This window comes from Calidris pugnax, unplaced genomic scaffold (assembly GCF_001431845.1).
Source record: "Calidris pugnax isolate Ruff unplaced genomic scaffold, ASM143184v1 scaffold27, whole genome shotgun sequence".
Taxonomy (NCBI): Eukaryota; Metazoa; Chordata; class Aves; order Charadriiformes; family Scolopacidae; genus Calidris; species Calidris pugnax.
This window is the reverse complement of record NW_015090893.1, coordinates 6,158,071-6,183,514: the sequence shown is the minus strand read 5'-3', so window position 1 is coordinate 6,183,514 and position 25,444 is coordinate 6,158,071. Positions and strand designations below refer to the sequence as shown.

The 25,444-nt window shown below is 39.1% G+C and overlaps 1 protein-coding gene across 10 annotated transcripts in view; it reads left to right on the top strand.

Annotated features, from left to right (window-relative positions):
• FABP6 (fatty acid binding protein 6, ileal) overlaps positions 1 to 22,421 on the top strand; it is a 38,853-nt gene extending 16,432 nt beyond the window's left edge. For 9 of the 10 annotated variants that reach the window (XM_014947917.1, XM_014947915.1, XM_014947918.1 and 6 more), the window contains 4 exons: positions 18,435 to 18,539; positions 19,390 to 19,565; positions 21,416 to 21,505; positions 22,298 to 22,421. In XM_014947917.1, coding sequence (XP_014803403.1) covers positions 18,435 to 18,539; positions 19,390 to 19,565; positions 21,416 to 21,505; positions 22,298 to 22,351 — 425 coding nt within the window. In that variant the 3' untranslated portion in view covers positions 22,352 to 22,421. Of the gene's footprint in view, positions 1 to 4,680; positions 4,773 to 18,434; positions 18,540 to 19,389; positions 19,566 to 21,415; positions 21,506 to 22,297 lie in introns of those variants that run through there. The other variant, XM_014947922.1, reaches the window with a different exon arrangement.
• The last annotated feature ends 3,023 nt before the right edge of the window (positions 22,422 to 25,444 follow it).

Genomic DNA, 25,444 nt, shown 5'->3' with positions numbered 1-25,444 from the left:
TGGCCTTAAAACTCTGAAGGCAGGTGATGAAGCTGTGACACATCTTGCACAGTGAGAACGCAATTCCTTGCATTCATTAACATTTTTGTTGCCAACTGTATCGGCCTGGGTGCACATATTGCAATGGATAATTGTACTTTCTCTATAGTTCTGGGAAAATCTGTGCTACTGTCATGTACCAGAGGGAATAGTTACTATTTTGCTCAAACTGCTGTTAGCTGTGGGAAAACTTCTCATGCAGAGACTTAGGAAACAAGAGAACTTGATATAACACAGTAACACATCAACGTCATGTTTAAATATGTTTTATTTTTTTGATAGTAGGGCTTCCCGGCTGTTCATGATTATAGGCAAAATATGGTGCATGTACTGAGTCAAGAATCAAGAATAATTACTAATACAGAGTTGAGTCTATGAGTATGGTTACAAAATTTGGTGAAAATTCCTTACGTAAAGGCAGGACCTCAATGATAATTTTAATTTACAGCCACGTATGTACTAAGGCAAAATCCTTTGCTTTTAGCTTTTTTCTCCTCATTTGTAGCCTATTGCTGCTACCTCATTACTACACTGTTCTTTGCTAGTGCAGTAAATCTGGAGACCTAATGGTGCACAAGCCCCTTTGAGGACAGCACTGACTTTTAAAATATTCATTTCTATGCGGATCAGGGATATCCCAGTCTGGCTGTAATCAGAGGAAGAAGGAAGGAGACAAATAATCACTGAACATGACTGTTTAGGGAGCAATTTCTGTCAAAAAAACAATCAGCAGCAAAGGGTGGATATGAGCTGGCCTTGCACCCCCAAGCACAAGTAAGAGTGATGTGGGCTTGTTTGATAGCCATAATAGTATAATTGCTTCTTTCTATTCCTTCATCCTCCAGCCAGCTGCTTCTCCTTTACTGTGCTGAAATGCCTCTTGTTTCTCTCTGCTCGCTGCTGAGTAACGTAGAGGTAGTGAAAGGTGGCACACTGGCAGCACGAGGATCTGCACCTCTTTGTTTACACCCAGAGTGCAGGTATATCATGAGCCCTGACAGTGTCCTTTGCTGTACTGGTGAGGCACAGCCCTGACCTGCAGGGACAAATCACAGAGCAGAGGATCCTTCAGGGCAGTTCAGTTCTTGGTTATTCTTTTGCTTGTCAAAATGGTGCCAGCTGTGGTAGTGAATTGCATGTTCTGGAACAGCACTACAACCCTGCATCCAGATAGAGATCGGTTCAGAGACTGAGTTATTCCAAATGGAATAGACCTTTGTGCTATGAAATCAGTTTGCAGCAAGTGACCAGCCAGTGGGAGTTGAACTAAGTACCAAATTTATCTCACCCAGGCTTAATGAACAGCCATCAGGTAGTAATGATCCTACCAATCTTGATTTAAATGTAAGTTATAGCAGGGGTTGGATTCCATGTCCCTAGAGTAATTTCTTGCGCCATCCAAACCTCATCAAAGTGTCTTGGTGAAAATGATTTAACCTAACATGTTGTGCTGCGTGTTGGCAGGCAGCTGAGGGAACCCATGTATCAATTACTGTGGCTCAGTGGTGACGTGGTAACTCGCAGTAACTTCATTGTGTGCCTTAGTCTTGTATTTTATTCACACAGAGGTATAACTCTAGATGCTTAATTTTTTTTAAATATCAGGATAACAACACTAGCAAGGGTGTGTCCATCAATGCCACTTTCAGTGGGTAAACTCTAGATTATTTTTTTTGGAGAGAGATATTTAAACATTCATTATGGTAGTGAGGAAAAAAAAAAACCCAAACAAAAATTATAAACTCGTATCTGACCGTGTGTGAAAAAATAACACAGGGGCCACAGCAACTCCAGAGCTGGCTCAGCCAAGCAATGTCACATAAAGCTCTCTTTCTCTTTAATTTTTTATTTGGATCATGTCTGTATGTAGGTCACAATGACTTAGAAGAGAAGGCACTGACCAGACAGAGCCAAACCTCTCAAAAAAATACCATTATTGTAGGAGAAGGATTCTATCTCAAACAGAAGACTGAAAATTAGTACTGAAAGGATTTCACTGTTCACTGTTATTTCAGTTAGTTGTGATTCCAGTTCCCAGCGACTGAGCAGAGGGGACTGCAGTGGTTGTGTTCTCAGCTTGCCTGTCTCCTGCTTGCAAGCTTATCCAGTGCACAGCAGCACAATGGTATGAAGCTGGTTCCAGCCATTTCTCTTCCTGATTTTTTGTGCTGTGATGACCCCCTAGCATGAGCATCCTTTCTCGGAGTAACGAAGAGATGTGAAACCTCTCACTGCAGCTCCCCGTACCGCTCTACGTTTCTGCTTTCCTTCAGTCCCTAATTACAGGGTCTGGACAGGAACTTCTGCTGCTTCCACCCTTGTGAACATCACTCAGTGGCCAATAGCCACCCCAGTGATTTTGTGCTTCTCTGCAAGAATTATTTCTTTATGCACGGACCTACATAGTCCATACAGCTTTTCTGAGCAAACTGCTTTGAGGAGCCTGAAGAGGGGAGGGAAAGCAGATTTTCTGTCTAGCCCTCTGGACAGCCTTTGTGCAAGCACAAGAATAGCAGCATGTAACAATAATCTAATAAGCATTTCTTCTAGGAGAGGAAGCTGGAGGCAGTGATGCAGCTGTGAAGAGTTAGGGCACAGAAGGTCTAAATGCCTCTGGCCAAAGAGCTCTTAGTGACACTTGGGTTACAAATAGTAATGCTGTGTGGCAACAGTGCAGATAAACCCTACAAAATCAAGATACAAACTGGGCTTAAGAGTAGAAATCACTTCTAGAAAAGCTGTATAAAAAAGCAGATTGATGTTTTTGAAATCAACAGTGGAAACCAGTAGATTCCCCTTGGCTTTAAAATCCATATTATGCACCCAGATTTTTATCACAGTCCATGCATGTGTGATTAGCAAAATTTAATATTTTTTTCCTATGCTGATCCCTGGAGATAGCAGTAACTTTAAGGCATTGTGCAGCAGCGGAGGTGTATTTTTATAGTGACTTTTGAGATAAGTATATTCTCAGAGGATGATAGTCCTTTGCAGAAAAACATTTTTTTTTTATTTTGAACTAAAGTGGTCTTTTTGATACTTACTTAAGATTTCCTTTTTTTTAAAACTTTCTTCAATATTTTCAGAAGATTATGTTGATTTTATCATCTCACCGAACTAGTGTTATAAAGCTATTATTTAATTACTACATTTTCTTGTAAGCTAAGAGTTCTGATGAACTTACTTTGTCAAAGTTCATTTACATAGTAGTAAAGAAAAAAATCAAGGTGATTGTCAGTCTTTTGAATGAGGGGAGACCTCATCTATGTTTACAAGTTCCTAAAGGGTGGGTTGAAGGATGATGGAGCCGAACTCTTTTCAGTGGTTTCCAGGAATAGGACGAGGGGCAACGGGCACAAGCTGGAACATGGCAAGTTCCACTCAAAAATGAGGACGAACTTCTTTACGGTGAGGGTGCCAGAGCCCTGGAACAGGCTGCCCAGGGAGGGTGTGGCATCCCCTTCTCCGGAGATTTTCAAGACCCTCCTTGATGCAGTCCCGAGTGATGTGCTCTGGGCAATCCTGCTTAGCAGGGGAGTTGGACTAGATGATCTCTAGAGGTCCTTTCCAACTCTGTCGAATCTGTAAATCTGTGAATTCTTGGAAAAGGAATTGACTTTATAAGTTGTTTAAAATATTTGAAAATTATTTTCCAGGTTTGTGGCAGGTATAACTTTTGAGAGAGATGGGGCAAACAAGTGGAGTCTGTTTCATGCTTGTATTTTTCTGCTACATTTGTTAAGTTCCATTTGTAGACAAAGGATATTTTTCATTTGGCTCACTGGCCAAGGCAGAAATGGTTGATTATATTGTCAGAGGCTCATAATTTAGCTTGGAAGGGACTGCCAGAGGTCATCTAATCTGACCCCCCACTCAAAACATGTTTAGTTAAAGGCATGATGCCTTAAAGTTTGCATGATGCCTTAAAGTTTACATGATCAGGGCTGTCTCTACTTGGGTCTTGACCAGTGCCAAAGGTGGAGATTCCACAACATCTCTGGGCTACCTGTTCCAATATATTCACCAGTCTCATGGGTTAAAAAAAAAATAATACATAGAAACATAATTGTTAATAGAACTTCTCATATTCCCAGTGTGTCTGTTCTTCCTCTTATCACCATACCTCTGAGAAGTGTCTGACTCCCTCTGCTCTCTTCCCTCTGGTGAGGTAGTTGTAGAATGCAATAAGGTCTCCCCTTCATCTTCGTTTCTCCACGCTGAACAGACCCAGTTCTTTCAGCCTCTTCTCATACGTTGTACTTAAGTATTAGCATTTCCACAGGTGGCAAGAAGAAAGCTAGGCATAAAAATTTAGGCAAACCAGAGATTTGACCCTCTAAATATAGCTTTGGTTACTGTTAATTATGAAGTGTTTTATTGCAGATTCCAGAACTGCTGTCTGGGAGATCTGCTTCCATTCTGTATTAGCTCTATTTTTTCCATGTTGGCCTTCATTCCTATCTTATTTTCTCTGTTTCAGCATTTTTGTCTGCCAAAATGAAAGTCATTAAATAGTTAATATCAGTATGTAAAGCATCACAGGCTTGCATGAGCCAAACACTGAAAGGAAATGAATAGAGCAGGATAAACTATATTTATTTCTCTTCAAACAAGGCTTGCCTGTTTTACAGGGTCCAGAATATAGTAGAATAGTGGTTTATAACCACATGCCCTTGAAGACTATCCCATATTCACAGCAGATCTCAACAGAAACTCAACAATCATGAGACAAGGTGAGAACTAATTTTCAGATGTGCTAAGCAGTAGCGGATGCACAGACATCACTCTTTGACCTTGAGAATATCTCAGATTCCTCTGGCCTTTGCAACATACTATTTGTAAAGGATATTGGCAGCTTCAAGAGAACAGTGTGTTAGAACTGTAAAGAATTAGTAATTAATAGTCACAAAGGGCTGAAGAAATTTATATTTCAATCCTCGGAGACAGACCTTGCAGTTCAAATCAGTATTAGAATGTCCTCATCACACTTTACGTGTTAACAAGTTGAGAGGGATTTTTATGATAAAGCCTGATCTCGCCATCATCCTCTCTTTGCCTGCAGGAATCATTATCATGGCTTATTCTGGATGAAGGATTCTGCATTCTATCATGAAGCAAAATGAAAAAAATAAAACAACATGAAAAAAATAAAAGCAAAAGGCAGCCCACCTTGAACCAAGGCAACATAGTGCTGCAAGGCTGTCCTTAGCAACCTGAAACCAAAGAGAGCCCCTTTGTGTTAACAGAGCAGAAACTCAAGCAGAGATGATAGTGGCTTGTTTACGGAATCTCATTGCTTCTTGCAAAAAAAGAGCTTTGAATGTTGGTGGAAGACTTGCTGTTAAACAAGCACAGTATAGCATTTTCAGTCGATGTGTTTAATAGCCCGCCTGTATCTCGAGTTTTGTAAATGCAATAAAAATCCCGATGTCACGCAGGTAGAGCTTAAGTATTTTGGTTTCTTTAAACCTCCTGGATTTTAGGACACAAGCTGCAACTAGCCTTATAAGCTACAGATTTTGGCACAGAAGTCCATCTGTGGCATATTTGAGCGTTTATTCAGCAAAGGCGCAGAATGAAAGCTCCATCACTAGATGGCAGCATGGCTTATGGCACAGATGGCGCTGCCAGATTGTCAGAGCCGTCTCTGAAAGGCCATGCCTACTCTGGAGGAACATTTACAGAAATTCAGACTGGTTTTAGAACCACCTCAGCATGCTCACCAGGGGAGTCACAAGAATAGTCCTGGCCACTGGAATCCTGCATTAATGGTGGATGCAGTTGATTTTTAAACTTTGTGCAAATTTTGTCAAAGCATTTTGTCTCTGAGGAACCAGAATATTGGGAAGTTGGCACCATATCCAGGCACTGAACTAGACATCTAAATTTTTAAGCATCCTGAGAGTGATGAGTGATCTATATATGTTACCAAACTGAGCCATTCAAAAATGCAAGTTTAGGTTAAAAATTAAGTTTAAAAAATAAATAATCATCAATGTTTACGTTTTTTGTTCCCTGCTGCTTTCCCATCAACTAGGAGAGAAAAACTGTTATTTGGTACTTTGAAGTAAAGGAACTTTTAAATAGAATTTCAAAGGATTTTTAAGTGTTTTCCAGGTTTTCTTTCTGATTCTGGAAGGAAGCTTTAAAAGAAATATGGTTTATTCCAGGGTTTAAGATAAAATCTCAGCTGTTAAGAACATAGTCTCATTTTCCCAGTTTTACATCAGTGTTGATTGATTAATAACAGCAAATTTATTCCTGACCAACTCAAGAATAAATAGAATCATTGAAGAGGGATGCTACAGGCTAGATGTAATAAAAGCAGTTAATAGAATAAGCAGATGCAAAGATCTGCTTGTTTGGAGATTGTGAAGAATTGGCATGTGAGATATATTTTTTTTTCTGCTACGAAAGAATATTTATTTCTCCTGTATCTAAGGAAATATAAACAATTTCAGATTGTTATAAAATATGCAGTGAGATGTTACTGTGAATCATACACATCAAAGCATAGCTGAAGCCCAAAAACGTACTTATATGCAAAGAAAAGTGGCTTTTGTTATATTTTAAGAAAAATGCATCCTTCTCTGCTTTGCACATTTTCAAACTCTTTCTTTTCTTGCACAATTAACCCGCATTGGTATTTTCAGTGTGGCAAATGGTAAACACTGCACTAATATAAGAAAAATTCACTCAAATACTGGTTTCTCCCATTTCTCCTATCTCTGCCTTTGAGATTCTTTAAGACAAAACCCTTGTTTGCTTGGGTTACTGAGGCAGCAAACAGTTTATCACCATCATCAGACAGCTGTCTGTTCCATCTAACTTTTCTGTCCAGGTGAGCTGCAGGAGAAGAGAATAGAGGAAAGCTTTAGAGAGTGAAGGAGATGGGAGGGAACTAGTAAACATGATTTTAAAATATAAGAAGTCAACTGCAAAACAGATGTGCCTTAAAAAAAAAGAAAAGGTAGTATCTAAATGTAATGTGGGTTTACATGCACAACTAAAGCAGCAGGCTTTACAAGTGCAATAGATGGAGATTAATACACTTCAGGAAAACCAGTGGAGATAGAGGGCAATGTGCTGGAGGAGCCATTATATCTAAAAGATGGAGGGGTGTCTATTGTTTTAACAGACAGCAGTGAATCAGGACTTCTGGCTATTAATCCCATCTCATATGACCTGGGGCAAACTAGATAATCTGTATTTAAAATACAATACTATTGGTTTAATGATGGGAGGGCTGGGAGCAGCAGTCTGGAAAGCAGGATGCATAGTAAAGTATGCTGTGTTTATTCCCTGCATGCTGAACTCTGAGTAACCCTTGCAGTAGAAGGAGTTCCGCTGGCAGGCCAAGTGGAGAATTTGGCCTTTTCTTAGCTCTGCAGCTTTGTGTATTTGCTTCAGTAACCATTGATGATCCAGAGCCAGAGAGGTTGACATTACAGAAGTAAAGATGCATGAAAATGAGGAAGTTGTGAAATTGCAGTATCTTAAGAAAAAAAAAATATTTAAAAAAATATTTTCTATGTTGGAAATAAGAAAACGTTGTGTTGGCATTTTCAGTAGAAACGGTCTGTTTCAGAATCAAAAGATGTATTTCGATTTATTGGAATGACCTAGAGAGTTTTCTCTTGAGACGTACGAAACACATATCGGTATTTCTGAATGGGGGATTGTCTTATTGAAGCTGAAAGTTAACCCCTTGCTCAGTACCCATTGGTAGCCTATATTTTTCATCATACATATCATGGAGTGAACTCTGCAATATATTAAAGAAAATGCTCTGAGTATCCCAAACTAGAGGGAAAAGGTGAAGGGAGTAGGGCTGCTGTCAAGGCACAGTTATTAAGTGGCACTTGTATATAATGAATTTGTGGATTTGAAAACAGACATTTCAGATGTTTTAAAAATGTGTTTGTTTTAAAGCAAAGAAAAAAATAAATATGTTTTTTCCAGTACTAACTGTGATTTTAAAAAAATCCAGAAGCAGCGTGGTATGTAAAAATATTATTCCAACAAAAAATATAAACCTTTTTATATGTAAACTATGTATAAGCTTGCATGTTGAAAAGAGATAATGTAATTCTGTGTCTACACTGCAAGTTAGAAATATTTTCTAAGGAGGCAGCTTTAGTTATACATTTGGTAAAACTAGGTTGGCTGTGGATATGGGAGCAATTTATACCAGACATAGCACTGGGATTATCTGAGACCCTTACATGTCTCCCTGGATTGCTGTCACTCTCAGCACATCGATTCCTTAAAATAAAGGAAAAACAGGAAAAAGACAGAAGCTTTTAATGTCTTTGTTCTTCCTTAAAACTAATGAATTTTTCTTTAAACTGTACAAGGCAGAAGCAGAGACAAATGGAAAAATCCTGTGTTCCTGTGCTTCAAAATGTGGTCTTTTTTTTTTAAATGACTCCTTACCAAAGTTGAAGAAATCGCTTGTGTTAAATAGATATAACAAAAAGTTCTACAAAATCTTGAACAGCTTCAATTCCTGTTAGATTCCCAGTTAATACAGGAAAATACATTGTCTCACAAGACTGAATAGTAGTCTTTTATTAAATAGATAATGTTTGTTGTTAAAAGGTCGTCATTTCCTTCCTTACTATGCATAGGCTACACGCCAGTAGCCTATGTTTAATGTGAGTAAAATTGAGAAAGGCAAATAATTTGTTTATAATTTTCTTGTTTTAAAGAACCTTCATTTTTCAATGTTCCTTATAATATATATCTGTAGATTTTTAAAACAGATAGCACTCAAAAACTGATTTATTGTTTTATACCATTATTTGGGAAGAAACAGAGCAGCTCATAGCAGAATTTCTACAGAAAAACGATCTAAAACATGGAGTTACATCTTGTTCTTTATTGATTTCAGTAAAATTAGTTATAAGCAAGCCCTGTGCAGCATTTCTCCAAGAAAGCCTAAATCAACATTAAAGCATCGGTTGCTTGGTTTCTTAGGTGGAGCAAAGCATCCCACTGATCATTACAGTGGAGTGAATACTGCCTGCTAGCATGCAATTATCAGGTGCTGCAGAAGAGGTATGTGAGAAGTAGAAATCACTGTAAAATACACAAGTCAGTTCAGTGCATGTGAAAATGCAGGCTCTAGGACTGTTTTCAGCACATTGTCCAGGTGTCATGAGAGGCCTTCTGCCCCCAGAGTCCATGCAGAGCTCAAATTTATGCTGTAGAAGCGGGATAAGTTCCCGAAAACACTGAGTCCTGGCTTTATCCCATGTTCATTCTGCTGCCATCTAAGCCTAATTTGGATAAATTACTGTACAAATTTTGTAGGCAACTGTATCTGTAGAGAAGAGGCTTCTGGTGTATGATATCTTCCAAATACATTGTGGCTAAGAAAGAATTTGATTTTTTTTTGCTTGGTGCTGGTGCATGGTGGTAGTGCATTCAGTTACCCTCCCTGCTATCAGTTCCCACTAACTTTAGAAGCAGGTACAGTGCACATTCATTTTATATTGATACATAGTTTTCTTCCCTCCTTTCGGTGATGGCTGAGGATTGATTAGAAGACCACAGCCATGTGACAGAAGTCCCCAAATTAGTTTAGATTACCTTGAAGATAAACTCCCATTTGGAGCTATGTTGTCCTGATGCGTCAGCAAGTACAATAATATAGATATTATCAAGTAATAAAATCTTTACAACACATCACGTGAACTATGTAGATAAAGAGGAGATGACTGTTGGTTTTTGGTCAGAAAAGTCCAAAAGAGTAGTTGTAATGATTCCTATCTTTAGGGTTGCTAGTTACTAACTTTATTAGAACTATAGTTACTTTCTGTTAGGGACTTCTAGTAGAAATATATGGAGCAAATAAACATATAGAGGTAGTATCTTTAACTCAGTTTGCTTTTACCAGAAGACTGTGCAGATAAGGTTGAATGATATCTTTCATTTTGGCAATTTCTAAAAAATTTTCTGTATTAGACTAAAACCATTTGGGTTTGAAATGCTCCATAGTGGCTCTTAATCCAAAGATGATGTTTGAAAGAAATCTTAGCAGTTTTCTGTGAACCTAGTTGATAGTAGCCAAAATTTTACTGTGCATTTTCAGATGACATGAGTCAAAACTGGCACAACAAAAATCTTCAAGTGTTGTGTTGTAGTCATTACTAAAACTTAAATATCAAGATAGCTTCCTGTTTCTTCTGCCAGTCCCAATTACTATTGAATTGGATGCAACTGATAACATTTAATATGTCTCATTAAAGGATAGAATACTGAAGCAAGAAAAGAACAATTAGATTCACAAGAAGTTGTTGGTATCAATCATACTGTAAAACCAAAACCTTTTAGTATGTCTGTTAATGATCTTAGTTTAAAAGGTGGGGAGTGTACCAATGAAAGTTGTTGTTGAGCTGGACAATGTTATAGGTCCCAGCCTAAGAGGTTATCTGAAATTGGAGTAAGTGAAGACGAGTAAATGGATGATAAGAGGAAGAAAAAGTCTGTCATTTTGGAATTGTCTAACAGAGTTTCTCCGTACCAATACTTCCATTACACCAGTACAGCTGTTCGTATGGTCATGCGAAGAACTGGATCAGGGCACTGATCCAGCTGAAAAATACCATTTTATTTTATCTTTTGTATTTTTAATTCAAATCAGGCCTTTGCTCTGGTTGCTACACTACTGCATAAATGGTTGTGCCAGCATAAAGCAGGAGGTGGCTAGGAATCGCTTGAGCAATTTAAGGTCATATCCTCAGGCTGCTCAAGGTCATATCCTCAGGCTGCTCAAGGTCGTATCCTCAGGCTGCTCTCAATCGCCCTGTAATCACCTCTGGGCCAAGGGAAGGGCTACATGTTGTTGGTGATGCTGCCATTCATCTTCCCCGCCTCTCCGGTACCCCCTGTTGTACTGGCAGGGCCTGACCATGCAACTGAGACGGTTCCGAGAACTGTGTTTGAGAACTGAAAGCTGATGAAACCACCTGAAAACTAAGCACTTATCTTTTTTCTTTTTTTTTTTTTTTATTTCCTCAGGTTTAGTTTTCTGTCTTTTTGGTTGCCCGAACCGGACCTCAGCTGTCCCGTTGAGGTAGCACTCAGTGAGAGCACCAGTCAGGGGCAGCAGAACCAAGTACTTCTTACAGAAGCTATGCCAGCTTGTACAGCTTGAATGAATGGTTATCTTGCTCTCTGGGAACTACCTTTCTGGAGATCCAAACAGACTAAAGATTTTCCTGGTAGAGAGTTTTGGCTGTCAATAATCAGATTTCCTTTCAGGGAGTCCCAAAAATACTGGATTTTTGGAAGATCTGTGCCTTTCTCCCCTGCAAATGTTTCTATCTCTGAGCTTCTGGTAGGATTCTTTCTTTCCTGTTTTTGTTAGGCAGATCCTACCCATCAGAATGTCGCATCTAGGGCAAAGACAGAGCCTGTACTGTGTCTCCTGTAGAAGTCATGTAGAGCTGGCTGGTGCATTTCTGTTCAAATATTTGACTCTGTACAAGGATTAACTTTTCAATAATTCAGCCACATCTTGTTGGTAATTACTTTTCTACTGCTTATGGGTTTAGAATAGTAGCACCTAGTACTATACTAAATGGATACTTAATAAGGCAACATTATAATAGGACTCCCATGGAATTACACATTACATTAACACCAAATGAGTTCATTCTGAATTCATTATGAATGATTACTCTGAATACCAAAGGAATTAATAATCATTAGCCATTTACTTTGGAGAGTTGCTGAATAATTTCCAGATACAGCTGTTTTAAGAATTTACAAGCTTTCCTGATCAAGTTTCATTCTGAAAGAATCATTAAGTGTAACTTTCTGTTCACTGGAGAGTTCCTACTTTTATTTTGAATCTGTACTACTTGTTCAATTGCATTCCAGTTCTAAAAGCACTTCAAAGATAGTCACTGAGCCTGGTTCATTCACTAATGGAATTACTTTCCTTATCTCCATTTTGTCTTTGAGTGTATCTCAGTTGGCTTTATACAACACATCTGAAAGGTTAATCAACTTTAAAGCACGCTGGGAGACATTCAAGGGCAGGGTGACTCCAACATGACAAAAAGAATGCGAAAGCGTTATATTTATGACTTTGTGGCAAGTAAATTCTGAAAGTAAAGATATCCAAGGCCTTTGATTTGGCTCCTGAAAGTTCCCTCTGTTCCTACCAGCATTTGAAGACTCAGCTGTTTTGCATATCAGAGGTAGCTGACTTGGGAGACAGAGGGAATTAACTGCTTGCTTTAGATGAACTTTTCCTTTGGGTGTAAGCTTCCACAAGAGTTTTACTTCTTTGACGACTTATTCATGCTAACTATCTACAACAGCCACACAGTTGCAACTCGCATCATCCTGAAAAATTCAAATACAGTGTTGAGCTTTTCTGCATAACTTCCCATTGTAAGTAGTAGTTTGATTCCTGCCCATAGTCCTAACAATATACATTCAGACATGAGATTTACTATGTATTGATGTTACATCAGTGACTCAGGTTTCAAAGTTGGGTAAGCATAACTGTGAATGCACGTTTTGGGATTATTTTGGATTTTTTTCCCACTCAGACAAATTCAATGTAAAAAGCCTGTGCACCTTAGACCTTGCAGAATAAGGTTATACCATCTCTTTGCATTCTGTCTACAAACAGTGCTGCTCCATCTAAGCATGCACAGCCTTATTTGTGTTTTTCTGTGACAGCTGAATCCACTGCGTGGGTTTCACAAATGCCAGCAAATAGCATTTGCACATAAAGCTAGATTCATTAAATTGTGCTGAAATGTTAGTTCAACTGTAGATGATTCCCACTGAATTCAGGGGAGCCAGCATTTGGCCTCTGATCTATAATGTTTAATTAAATCTTTATGAGGCAGTTCTGTGTCTTGTTGATTGCCAAGATAGCAGTACAAATGTATTTGTGTTTAAGCAAATGCTAACACTGTGTGATATGTCAGTGATGCCATAAGCCATCTTCATTTAGAACTATGTCCCAAAATGAAACATATGAAGATAATTGCTTGTATAAATACTGATATATTTTTTTATATTATATAAATTATACATGTAACATGACTTATTGAGCTGATTAGAACCAGCTCAGGGGGAAAATATTTTTTTTTCCTTTTACAATTAGAGAATGAGGGGGTTGGCAATTCATTTTGGAGACTCAGCTGTGGCACAGGGCTGGCTGCATGCTCTGACTGGAGTCAGGGGTTTACACTGGTGAGGTGGGGGCTCAGTGTAGCTGCCTCGCATATGGGCCTTGACACTTGTCCACCAGGTGGCAGACACAGCCTCCTATAGAATAATGATATTTTCTTTGACCTACATATGGAACAGCTGCATCTTTCTCCATTGAAAAATGAGAGATGGTGCCAAGAACACTGAAGATAATGGCCACTTTCTGAAAGCTGTTTTCAGCTTTTACACCTGAAGCTTTTTATTCTTTTGACTTTCTCTCTTACAATTCTCACCTTGTGCCAGGGAAATATCTCTGGTTATAGTTGTTAATTCAGTTGGATTTGAACTGAGTTCTGTTAAACAGAAGTATAACATAACCAAGCTTGCTTGCAGCGGTGTGCAGGCTCTACATTGTAGGAGTTGGAATGGATTAGATACACATAATGTTTTTAAAATACCTGTATATATAGACATACATAATTTTGTTTTAATTTATTCTTTTTTTACTGGATGGTTCTGAAGTTCTCTGCACCATTTAGTTCAATGACTGGCCCACCAAGGATGAGGTACTGCTGTCGAGGTATGCAAAAGCAACATCACATGCTCACAGCTCTGAAGAGGCAGGAAAATCACGAATATTGTAAATGCAAAGTGTAAGGTCATTAAATTGATACTGGTTTTAGCTGAAACTGAAGAGATAGGGACTCGTATGACTAACCTTAGCAATTTTGCAAGTGACTGTAACTTCAGTAAAGTCAGAGGGCTTCCATTCCTTTATTCTTGGAACAAACATTGTCCTGACACAGTATTTGGAATTCTTCATTCTCCAATACACTATTGAATTTCATTACATTTTATAACAACAACAACAAAAAAAAAGCAGGAATGAAAATAAGGATTTCTTTCAAAATAAGTGAGCAGAAATGTGGGTGCAAATTCACAATGCACATTAAAAACTCCTCTGTGCAGACAGGTACAGATGATGGCATGTTTGCTCAAAACTTGTTCTAAACTGATTCCAACCCTGAGCAGCCAGGCAGAGCAAGTACTTTTATTAACACTTACCTTTATTATTTAGATGGATGTTTGGAACCTGTTCTGGATTTCTCATGTACAGCGTAGTGTACAACTCCTTGGAGGTGAATAAACTCATACTTAGTGTGTGGCAAGTGACCCACCCAGTCAAATCGTTACTTATTGGTAATTTACTGCACTTCACACTGGCCCTATGCCCACCACATTCCCAGTGTAGGCAAGCTCTCAGTGTTCTATAGTTGTGTAGATGTCAGCGTTTTCATATCTGATCACGGGAAAGCTATCGATACAATTTGATCTTTATAGAGAGAGAGAGAAGATAAAAGCTGAAATGCTGTTCATATAATCTGATTATCTTTTTCCTGTTTCACAGAACTGTAGTGTTTTTCTTATCCAGTTTGATCTGGATCTTCCAAGGTCCATGTGGTATTACTACACCAGTGGTATTGTCCCCCAATACGTCTTATGTAAACAGAAGAGTTTATGGCTTGAGTTCATTTACCTTCTTCACAGGTGTGTGCCTGTCTCTCTGGAACCCTGAGGGCCTTCAGTGCTCAGCTAACCTGAGGGCAGTCTCACTGGGCACCCACTACCCAAAAGCACAGTTGGGGATGGACAGTGGTTTTATTCAGGATGGACACAGCATGGAGACAGCAAGAACCTTACCTAGGGACTTGCTCAGCCAGTTGTGCGAAACAGCTGTAAAGATTCTCACAGCCCATCAGTGAAACAAGTGTAAAACTCTTTGGGTGACTGGAGGTAAATGGTGGCTCAGAGCTCTTATTTGTTTCTAAGGACTTGTTAATTATAAGAATGTTTAATGTGCCATCCTGTGGACACGGGGTTAGTGCCCGGACTTTCTTGGTGGCTGCATCATCCATTCACTATATCATAAGCTCTGATAGGTCACTTTTTCTCAGTGTTTCAGCTTTCTCATGTATGATATAGGCTTGATTGTACTTTTGTCTAAATGGTATTTTCAAATCTATGGATGACTGAAATTACTAGAGTTTTTGCCTCTATTAGTGGCATGGAGTTTACACTGTTGTAGCTTAACTGGTATCTACTTAGCTTTACAATACCATAGCAATAAGAACAGAGGCTTCTGTGTATGTGCAACTGCTTCATTGTTTTCCATGCTAATGGTGTTTTTCTTTATATAGATAGGGTCTAAGCATCTGGGTCCAGCTGATAAAGGATGTTTCCTTTTCAGTTGTCTGCTCCTGCACAATTGGTCATTGAGTTCAGCAATCGTGGGATTAAGCTGAACGCATTTTAATTAAAAAACTAAGTGTCGAATATGGTTGCGGGACAGTTAGAATCATTTTACAGACACTTGTAAATCAAAAGTGCAAAGGAAACACTGGTGGCGAGACAAGTTTCTCTGTTCCTTCCCCTGAATCTTACGTATTTGAAATTGATACAGAAACCCCCAGTTTCATACGTTTCTCCCACACTCCTGTGTTTTGAATGCTAATCAGAGGAGACGGGGAATGTTCACAGAGGGAAGGTACATGGCTCTCTTCTATTTCAAGTATGGAGACATCCTTTTAATTGCTTGCAGACAGCAGATGGTATGGCTTTTGTGGCATCATGAACTCCAGCACAATGCAGTCAGCCACTGCACAGCGTGGTACAATTTAAAGCTGAGTAAATATGGGGAGAGTGAAGGGATAGGGGTGGGAAGGTAATAATTCCTAGGACATTTGTCCCATTTTTATTTTACAAATTGACCGTGATTTTGTTATGCTTCACTCTTGTTACTTTTCTGCATCTGTCCTAGAGAACTGCTTTTCTGCCAGAAACCCAAATAAATAGTTTTAAAAGGATTGTTATCAAATTCAAAACCATCTCTCCATTTTAAAGTTTTATGTCTTCTTTCATAAGAATATGTAAGATTTTGAAGTTACTTTTTCTCAGACTTCAGAAGAGGAAGTAGATTAAAAAAAAAAACACAAAAAACAAAACAAACAAACCACAAATAATATATAAACTCCCAACTAATAAACATGAGGTAGCAAAACATGAGTCATAAAACTGACTCGGAATTTTCTGAAGCTTTTCTTTTTGATTAGAAATCCCCTTCTCTCCTGATTCAGGCTTTCCACCCATTGGTCAGTGTGTTATTATGGAATCCCTTGCATTTTTTCTCTGTAAGAAAAAGTTCTGAAAGTGCAAAAATTTTCCTAAGACAGGAAATGTTTTCTTATTCAAACCTCGTATCCCCTGCATATTCTGTATTTGGTTTAGAGGCTGTGGACCTTACGGACAGCAGAGGCTTTGCATGAGAGAAAGCAGTTTAGTAAGTAAAATAAAGAATTAATACAAATTAGAGAGGATTTTTTTCATTGAGTTGCAACATACCCTGGCAAGTAATATACCATTAAGTATGTACGTATGTATAGCAAATACATTTAGTAAAATCTTATCCTCCCCCAACGGATACTAATTTAAGGATTTATTGTGTGCACTGGTATGCTGTGACAAAACAGTTGGGTACGGTCTGTCTCATTTCTAGCTCCTCTTGAATTTACTTCTGGTATGACATAATCTACATCCAGACCCGAATCTGTGAGGCTACGTCAAGACAGAGCCAGTAGTGGCTGCAGGAGAGAGGACCCCCAGCAGGCAGGATTCGCGAGGAGGCACCATTCGGTCTCAGCTCAGTAGAACAGGTTGCAAACTACACAACATTCTCCAACATGCAGTATTTAGAGCCCAGACTGAGGGAGTGGACCACTGACTGTGTGAATTCAAAGACAATGTTATTGGTAATAGAAGTGTTAGATGTAGCAATGCTTCTAATTTGTATAGTTTTATAGTAATGATATACCATGATTTACTTTACTGAAGTTTCATCCCATTACTGAAGTTTGTCTCGTTCTCTTACAGAGTGGAATATGGATAAGCTTGTTAATTAGGTTACATAGAATACATTTATTTGAAATTATACCAAGGAGAGCAGTGGCGAAGTTTAGTGGACCTTTGTTTTCCATGTATTTAATCACTCAGCCTATGTTCCTGCTCTTTTTCTGATCATTCTTTACTCTAAATAGACGCATTCTTGCATTAGCACATGGGATTAAATTGTATTTAAGAAATAGAGCCTACTTTGCATACAGAAAAACTTGTTGAACATGGTCATATATTTCTCTAGACTGTTATAGAAAGGGGGGGAAAATAGTTATTTTCTGTTCCTTCCCAAATTTATTGCTTTAATGAAATGAAATAAAATTCCAATCTATGATACCATTTTCACATAAATCCTAGGAATGTTTTTGTTCAGATTAAAAATTGTTGGTCTGTATCCTCAGCCAGTGGAGCAATGCCAATACACAGCAGCTGAGAATTTCCTACCCTGCTATCTGTGTGTGGCAATGGATTCATTAGGCATAGGACATCTCCTGTATGCATTCTAAATTACCCAGCAGACTCCCTGACTTTTAACATATGGTTATCTTACATCAATCAGAGCTCTGCTTTTCCAAAATAAGTCTATTTCTTGTACTTTGTGCAAACACTTGCTAAACAATACAAAGCACTATTTGTCTCTTGATATTAAATAAGGTATGGGAACATGGTACCACAGACTAATCTAATGTACTTTACATTCAAGCAGTGAAAAAGTATTTCATAACTCTTTTTTCTGTGTGGAGATAAGGTAAGACATGTGCAGGTGCAGTAATTTACCCAAAATTTTGTCATTGCCCATACCCTACCAGAATTACTTAGGAATCTGTGCAGCTTGTTTCTTATTTTCATATTTTAACTAATACAGGGTGTGCTTCCAGAGAGGGTAAGGCTGTGATCTCAGGATCAAACTGCTTTGAAGCCATTTTCTCCCTGTTTCATTATAACATATTTTACCATTTTTCCATCCTGAATGCAAAATCAGTGGCATCTTGAAATTAAAAGTACATCACTTCGTTTAACTATGCACTTAAATGAAAACCGAACTTTTGTCCTTGATTTCTGCTGATCTCCAGATTATTGTCAAGGATGTATAATTGAATTATAACCTTGATTTTCATCAGGTCAATGGCATCCGTGCTGGTGACTCACATAGATCATAAAAGTATATTTCCAAGGGGTGTGGGTGTAGGTGGGCTGAACAGCTTGGGCTGGTCTATAAAAACGCAGGCCTTAAGCCATCTGCACTTATCCATTCTTTGTTCCAGCTGCTATTCGGCTCCACCAGCCACATCACCAGGGCAACATGGCATTCACAGGCAAATACGAATACGAAGGCGATGAGAACTATGATGAATTTGTCACAAAGATTGGTAAGTATGTCTTGGGCTGTAAGTCTTAAAGGTTATAAATTAGTTAAAAATATTTTTTTTTTAAAAAGATTTGTAACAAAATGAGCTGAGATCAGCAGGGGCTAAGACTGATGGGAGTGCTCTGCACTTCAGCAAGGAGATTCAGTTTTCAGTCTTGAAAGAAGCACTGTCAGCCGCAGGAAATAGTCCTGTTTACAGAAGGGGTATTCCTTTTTCAGCAGAATGAAGAGCCAAGATGTTTGCAGTATGATGACTGTGAAGTTTGCTTTTCCTGTCCTTAGTATTCATTGGTGGGAATATAAATTTAGTATGAAAATGCTTGTCAGAATCTTACACAGGAACAGGTTTCTGTGAATGCTTTCAGAAGACTGCAAACCTGTTTCAGAGATGACCCCATAAAAGCTCTTAGGGACACTATGATGTGTGCACAGGAGTTCAGTGCTTGTGTTCATGTATTTAAAAAGCAATAGCAAACAGTAAATTGGTATGTGCAGCTATATAGCAAAGACACAAGTTCATACACATTGAAGTCCACGCATCTGCATGTGTTAGTAGAAGGGAATATTTGGATATACTTTATACATTTATTCTGTGTATCATTTCTCAGGGAAAAGAATGCAAGACCAAAACTTACTATTTTAGCAAATGCATTGATGTACCTATATCTTCCTTTATACCAGTAATTTAAACTCAGGTCTTTGATACTGCTGTAAAAAAAATTAAAAAACCCACAACAAATCAGATGTTCAGACATCAATGTCTGAGAACAAGCATACCATTAGCATGCTTCAATTCCAATACAGCTGGTAGGCTATTAGATTTGATAAACTGTATGTTTCTATTGATTAAGGTCTCCCCAGTGACAAGATTGAAATGGGAAGGAATTGCAAAATAATCACTGAGGTGGTGCAGAATGGAAATGACTTCACTTGGACGCAGCATTTCCCAGGAGGCCGCACCACAACCAATACATTCACAATTGGCAAGGAAGCAGAAATGGAGACAATGGGTGGCAAAAAGTTCAAGGTAAATTATTTCAGCTCTTAAGTTCTACACTGTCTCAGTTGTTTTTTAATTTAGGGTGAAAACTAGATATGTCTCAGGGACATCTTCCTTAATTTGTTTTTTACATCTGTCATAGCTTAGAAACATATGATTTTTCCCCCATTTCTTGATGCCCCTAGCAAAATATCTAAATCTGATTTTAAAGAGAGCTAGAGCTTCAGAACTGTATGTACTAATAAAGAACAAGGGTAGAGTGTCAAGCATCTACTGGTGTCACAGCTCAAGCAAACATAATGCTCGTTAAAACTCTAAAGAGCCTGTTGGCAGCTGTGTCATTGTCCAGCCCTGTACAGCAACTGCAGCACGCTGTGACAGGAGTGCTGTGATTGCTTTACTTACCTTATTCATATCTTATCTATTTAAAGGGATAAGACAGTTTGGGGCAGCTAACCTCTGCATTTTGAGGTATCCAGAACCCTACAATAGATTACTGGATAATTTGTTTATACATATTGAAGAAACAGGAAAAACAATAATTGCATCAGGGAACTGTGACAAACTGAGAATAGCAGTAGCATTGCATGATTTCCAGCATGCTATTTTAGTCATACCTTTCTGATTATGAGAGGAAAAAGCGGGGTCTGTGGCTTTGAGAAATCATTGTCAAGCCTAGCAGATCGAATAAGACACAGTTCTACTTGGTCAATTTGTTGTAAACTTAGCAATTTTGAAATATTACAAATTCTATTCTCTTCTTTTTGGCCCTGAGCACTTCAGCAGTCCAAAGCCTACTAAGTAGCCAAAAATGGAGGCAGAGGAAGTGACTCTCGGCAGAGAAACTGCTGCCTTTTAGTAGAGAGTCACTAAATAATACATTAAAAAGTAAGATGGTTTCCTTGGGTCTGGTAAAAATGTCCACTCATCTCTTCATTTTGCAAATTATTTTTTTCTCCTCTAAAAATGACTGGCTCACCTGTCTTCATTACTAAAAGCACAGGCGAGACTGACTAGTATAGAGACAAGACTGATTTTATGATTTTATTTGTTTGCCCCATCCCTGGAGGTGTTCAAGGCCAGGCTGAATAGGGCTTTGAGCAACCTGCTCTAGTGGGAGGTGTCCCTGCCCGTGGCAGGGGGGTTGGAACTAGATGATCTTTAATGTCCCTTCCAACCCAAACCATTCTATGATGGAACTACATAGCTAGTTTTGGCGGTCAGCTGGGCTGCTGTAGTATTTGCAATCTTCATAGCAGCATCCCGCCATACTTCTTTCATACAGAAGCATCTTCTGTAGCAATGGGCATATATTATAGCATAAAGGTGTGACTGGAGGCTGTGCAGTCATGTTCACCTATATTTCAATGAGCAAGGTGAATTCTAGTGTAGTTAGAGGTATGAAGCTCAGGATCTTGGGTAAAGATTCACAGCACTTATCCACAGTGACTCTTGTGCTGCTTGCAGGCAGGTTATTAGTATCTGAGAATGCTACTTCAAAATTAACTCATACCTTCATCCCTTTTGCTTCACTGTCAGAACAAGAGAACCACAAAAACCATTGAGGCCTGAATGAGAAGCACAGTCTGTGGTCAGGTCATTTTTAGAGCTATGAATGGATATTGTGTAGATATGGAACTTGCATGTATTGTTAGATGGAACTTCATTTAAATTGTGAACATTTAAGAACTAAAGCACAAGGGTTTTAGTCTTGCTCATGAAGCTGCATGTATTGTTTTAGTCTCGTTCATGAAGCAAATAACTTCTGCTTTTTTAAAAGTATAAACTTTAAGCATCAGGTATACAGATGTTTACAGCATATCTGATTATATAAATGCCAGTAACCCCAGGGAACACTAAGCCTTTCTCTATTACAGGCAACTGTTAAAATGGAAGATGGGAAAATAGTAGCTGATTTCCCCAACTATCGTCATACTTCAGAGATTTCTGGAGGAAAGCTAGTAGAGGTGAGTTCTCAAATATCCAGCTGCCATGTCTTTTGACTGTATTCACTGTGCCTATGCCTCAAGAATAGAAAATAATATATAAAACTTTTCACTTACTACTGATGTGTTTCTATAAAGTTATTAGCTTTGTTTCATTCTTAGAAAACTACCTAGCTGCAGCTCCTCACAGAATTTCTGTAGAAACAAAACAGAACACAAAAGAGGTTGGATTTCAAGTAGTATCCTATTTTATCAACAAAGCACCAATATAGCTTTGGAAGATTACTGAAACTACAGTACTTATAGTAAAACAGATTGTATTGTCAAACACTATGATTTCTGATTCTCAAAAAATTTCCTGAATTGAATTATGTCTGTGCCAGTTACACTTGTCTGAGGGTGTCTTCAACAGAGACCAACCAGAACTAAGTGACTTTGTGAATCAAGAAAGGACGCTCACCCTCCCTGAAATAGTGTCAATCATTTATTGCTTTTTGAAAAGCAATTATCTCACTTGTCTAAAACCTTGTTAACTTGGAGTTGGTGAAGCCACATCTAACACAGCATACCTTTAAATTATGCCTAAACCCCAGTTCAGAAGTTGTGCTTTTTATGTAAGAATATTATTGCACAGTGTATTTCAGACTTGACAAGGTCATTCAGCCTATTTACTAGATATGTCTTCTACCAAAGGGTAAGCGTTGCTTCAGTAAAGGACAGGTTCCATGAGCCAGTCAGCAGGTCTTTCCTTGTGTGACACTGAAGGTCTAATTACACTGTTCAACCAAATTTTTGGTTTCTTCTTTATTCCAGATTTCTACTTCTTCTGGTGTAGTCTACAAAAGGACCAGCAAAAAGATTGCATAAGGCAGTAAAGCCAACCTCTTCCAGTGCACTGAAAAGCAAACAATACAAATAAATAAAATAGAATGCTGATTGTCTTTTCCTTTCTTTCTTTGTATTACAAACATCAATAATTGTTTTTCAGAGTAATGTTATCCTCAACATGCTTACCCCATTCCTAAAGATCTGACAAATACTCAGAAAATCAGAAGATCCATCAAAGCATTTAATGATCATAGAATGGTTTGGGTTGGAAGGGACCTTAAAGATCATCGAGTTCCAACCCCCCTGCCCTGGGCGGGGACACCTCCCACTAGAGCAGGTTGCTCAAAGCCCCATCCAGCCTGGCCTTACCCACCTCCAGGGATGGGGCATCCACAACTTCACTGGGCAACCTGTTCCAGTGCCTCACCACCCTCACAGTAAAGAATTTCTTTCTAGTATCTAACCTAAATCTCCCCTCTTCCAATTTAAAACCATTACCCCTTGTCCTTTCACTACACTTCCTGATAACAAGTCCCTCCCCAGCTCTCCTACAGGCTCCCTTCAGATATTGAAAGGCAAGGCTGCTATAAGGTCTTCCCGGAGCCTTCTCTTCTTCAGGCTGAACAACCCCAGCTCTCTCAGCCTGTCCTCGTAGGGGAGGTGCTCCATCCCTCTCATCATCTTCGTGGCCCTCCACTGGACCCGTTCCAACAGATCCATGTCCTTCCTGTGTTGAGGACTCCAAAGCTGGACACAGTGCTCCAGGTGGGGTCTCACAAGCACAGAGTAGAGGAGCAGAATCACCTCCCATGACCTGCTGGCCACGCTTCTCTTGATGCAGCCCAGGATGTAGTTGGCTTTCTGGGCTGCCAGTGCACATTGCTGGCTTATGTTAAGCTTCTCATCCACCCAAGTCCTCCTCAGGGCTGCTCTCCAGCCATTCTCCACCCAACCTGTATTTGTGCCTGGGATTGCCACGTCACAGGTGCAGGACCCTGCACTTGGCTTGATTTTTTTTGCTGGCTGGGGTCCATAACAATGTCTTATGAGCAGGTGTTATTCAGTATATTACTTATTCTGTTTAAGCCAAAGCATAATGCTGAACTCCAATTAATTAAACACAAGTCAAATCTGAAACCTGTTCAAATTTGAGACATTCCTTTGGTACTTGCAACAAACAGATCTACTGATTTAATAGAATTTTGTTGAAATTCAGCCTCTTCAGTTATATGAGGTCATATTAAGAAGTAATAATGGATCTCTTCAGGCTTACTTCTCATTTGAGTTCAAGTCAGCTAGTGCATTCCTCTGCAAATAATAATGTGACATCTTAGAACACTTGGATTTAGAGTGTCCCCGGCACATTCAACACTCAACCAGCTACACAAAATGACCTGTAGAGTTAGGCACAGGTAGACATTGGGCAAGTGTTATATGAAGCTAAAGCCCATACCAGAATCAAGAGATGGTGATGTTTTGTCTGAATCATTCCCACCTGCAAGAACCTGCTCTGAAGGAGATGACACCAACACCTGATGATTCCCTCCTTTGAAAACAAACTGGAACCAGCCACCACTAACTCCAGTTCTAGAAGCAACTACATTTAATGTTGTGCAACATTAAATTGCACATTTTTTCACATTCTGCATGTGATCAAGTAACTCCCCCTTATACAGACAACAAAGCTTGGAGAGGAGGGGTGGGATCTAGAAAGCACGTAAGGGCCTTTTCAACTGGAGGACATTCTTTAGGCTTGTCTGGAAATGGTAGTATGGAGATCAAAACAAACACCCATTAAAAAAGCCAAAACAAACTCTCTAAGGACCCATCAGTGTTTGGCCCCCATTTCTAGGACCTAGACTTCTCAGTAAAAAACAGCACTAAGCTAAGTTTTATTAAGCAACACCTGTACACTTTACTCAGGAGTTGATTATACTGACCAAAGAGCATTATACCAACTTTAAATTGTTCGCTCCAGTGTGTAAAACTGGCTAAAACAAAAGGATCAAATAGTGGCTTTGATAACAGTGGCTTTATCACAAATAGAGAGATGGTAGTAGCTTCCCCCTTTCCTGCTTAGGAAAGCGGGAAGCTACAGCTCCAAGATTTTTTTAAATAGGGTTCATTTTAACCTTTGGTGCCTGATCAATATTAGCAGACTTTTTTCCACCTGTATCCCTGCTGCAGCTGTTGTCAGGACTCACTAATATAGTTTTTTAATTTTAATGTGGGCTTTGTCATTTGTTTGGTTACATCTGCAATGTCTTCCCATGAAGGAGGTAACCAGTGCCATACCCAGTTTTGTATTCCTAGCCACATGTCGCTGCATTTGCTTTTGCAGCAGCCTTTCTTACTTCAAAGTCTGCCAGGGAAGTACAAGTTAATCAGTGTGTAAAAATTCTGATCTATGACCATCCTGCAACTGACAGCATCAAACAGCACATTTGGTGGGAAGTTTTGCATCCATTTGCTTAAAAATTACCTCAGCTTTGCACGTACCTCTGCAGCTCCCTCCAACAGCAAATGTGGCAAAGTCTTCAGAAAAGTATCTTTAGGTGAGCTGAACTCTTCTATGTTTGCCTTTCCTGAGGAGGTATGTTTTCACAAAAGAAAATAAAGAACCTGCAGTCACATGAAAAAGTATTTATCTAGAAATTCAATGTGTGGAATTGCCACCAACATTTAAAGCATTCTGGAAAGAACTGTCAATTGAAGCAGTGTTGGGCCAACTCAACTTCTCATAAATCTTTCCCCTTTCAGAGTCTGCTGTCAGATTTCATCTGCCCCAACTCCACCCACAACACAACAGCACAAACAGAACGTAGAACTCAATGGATAATTCCGGTTTTGAAACTGCAGTCACCAGAACAAAGACAGAACATACAACCGCGTTGTCCTATGCAGCCTTTCAACCTCCTCAGGTAAGATGGGACCAAAGACACACTGGCCATGTAAGCTGGAACAATCTGTTCTTACATTATTTTATGTCCCTGCCTTGTCTCTGCACATTTTCTGCCTGTTTCTTCAGCCATCTCCTCATCCCACTTTCTACTTCCTTATATACACCAGCACTTTATAGGGATAGGATGTTATTTCTTGGTCAGCAACCAAATTCCTGATCTGCCTAATCCT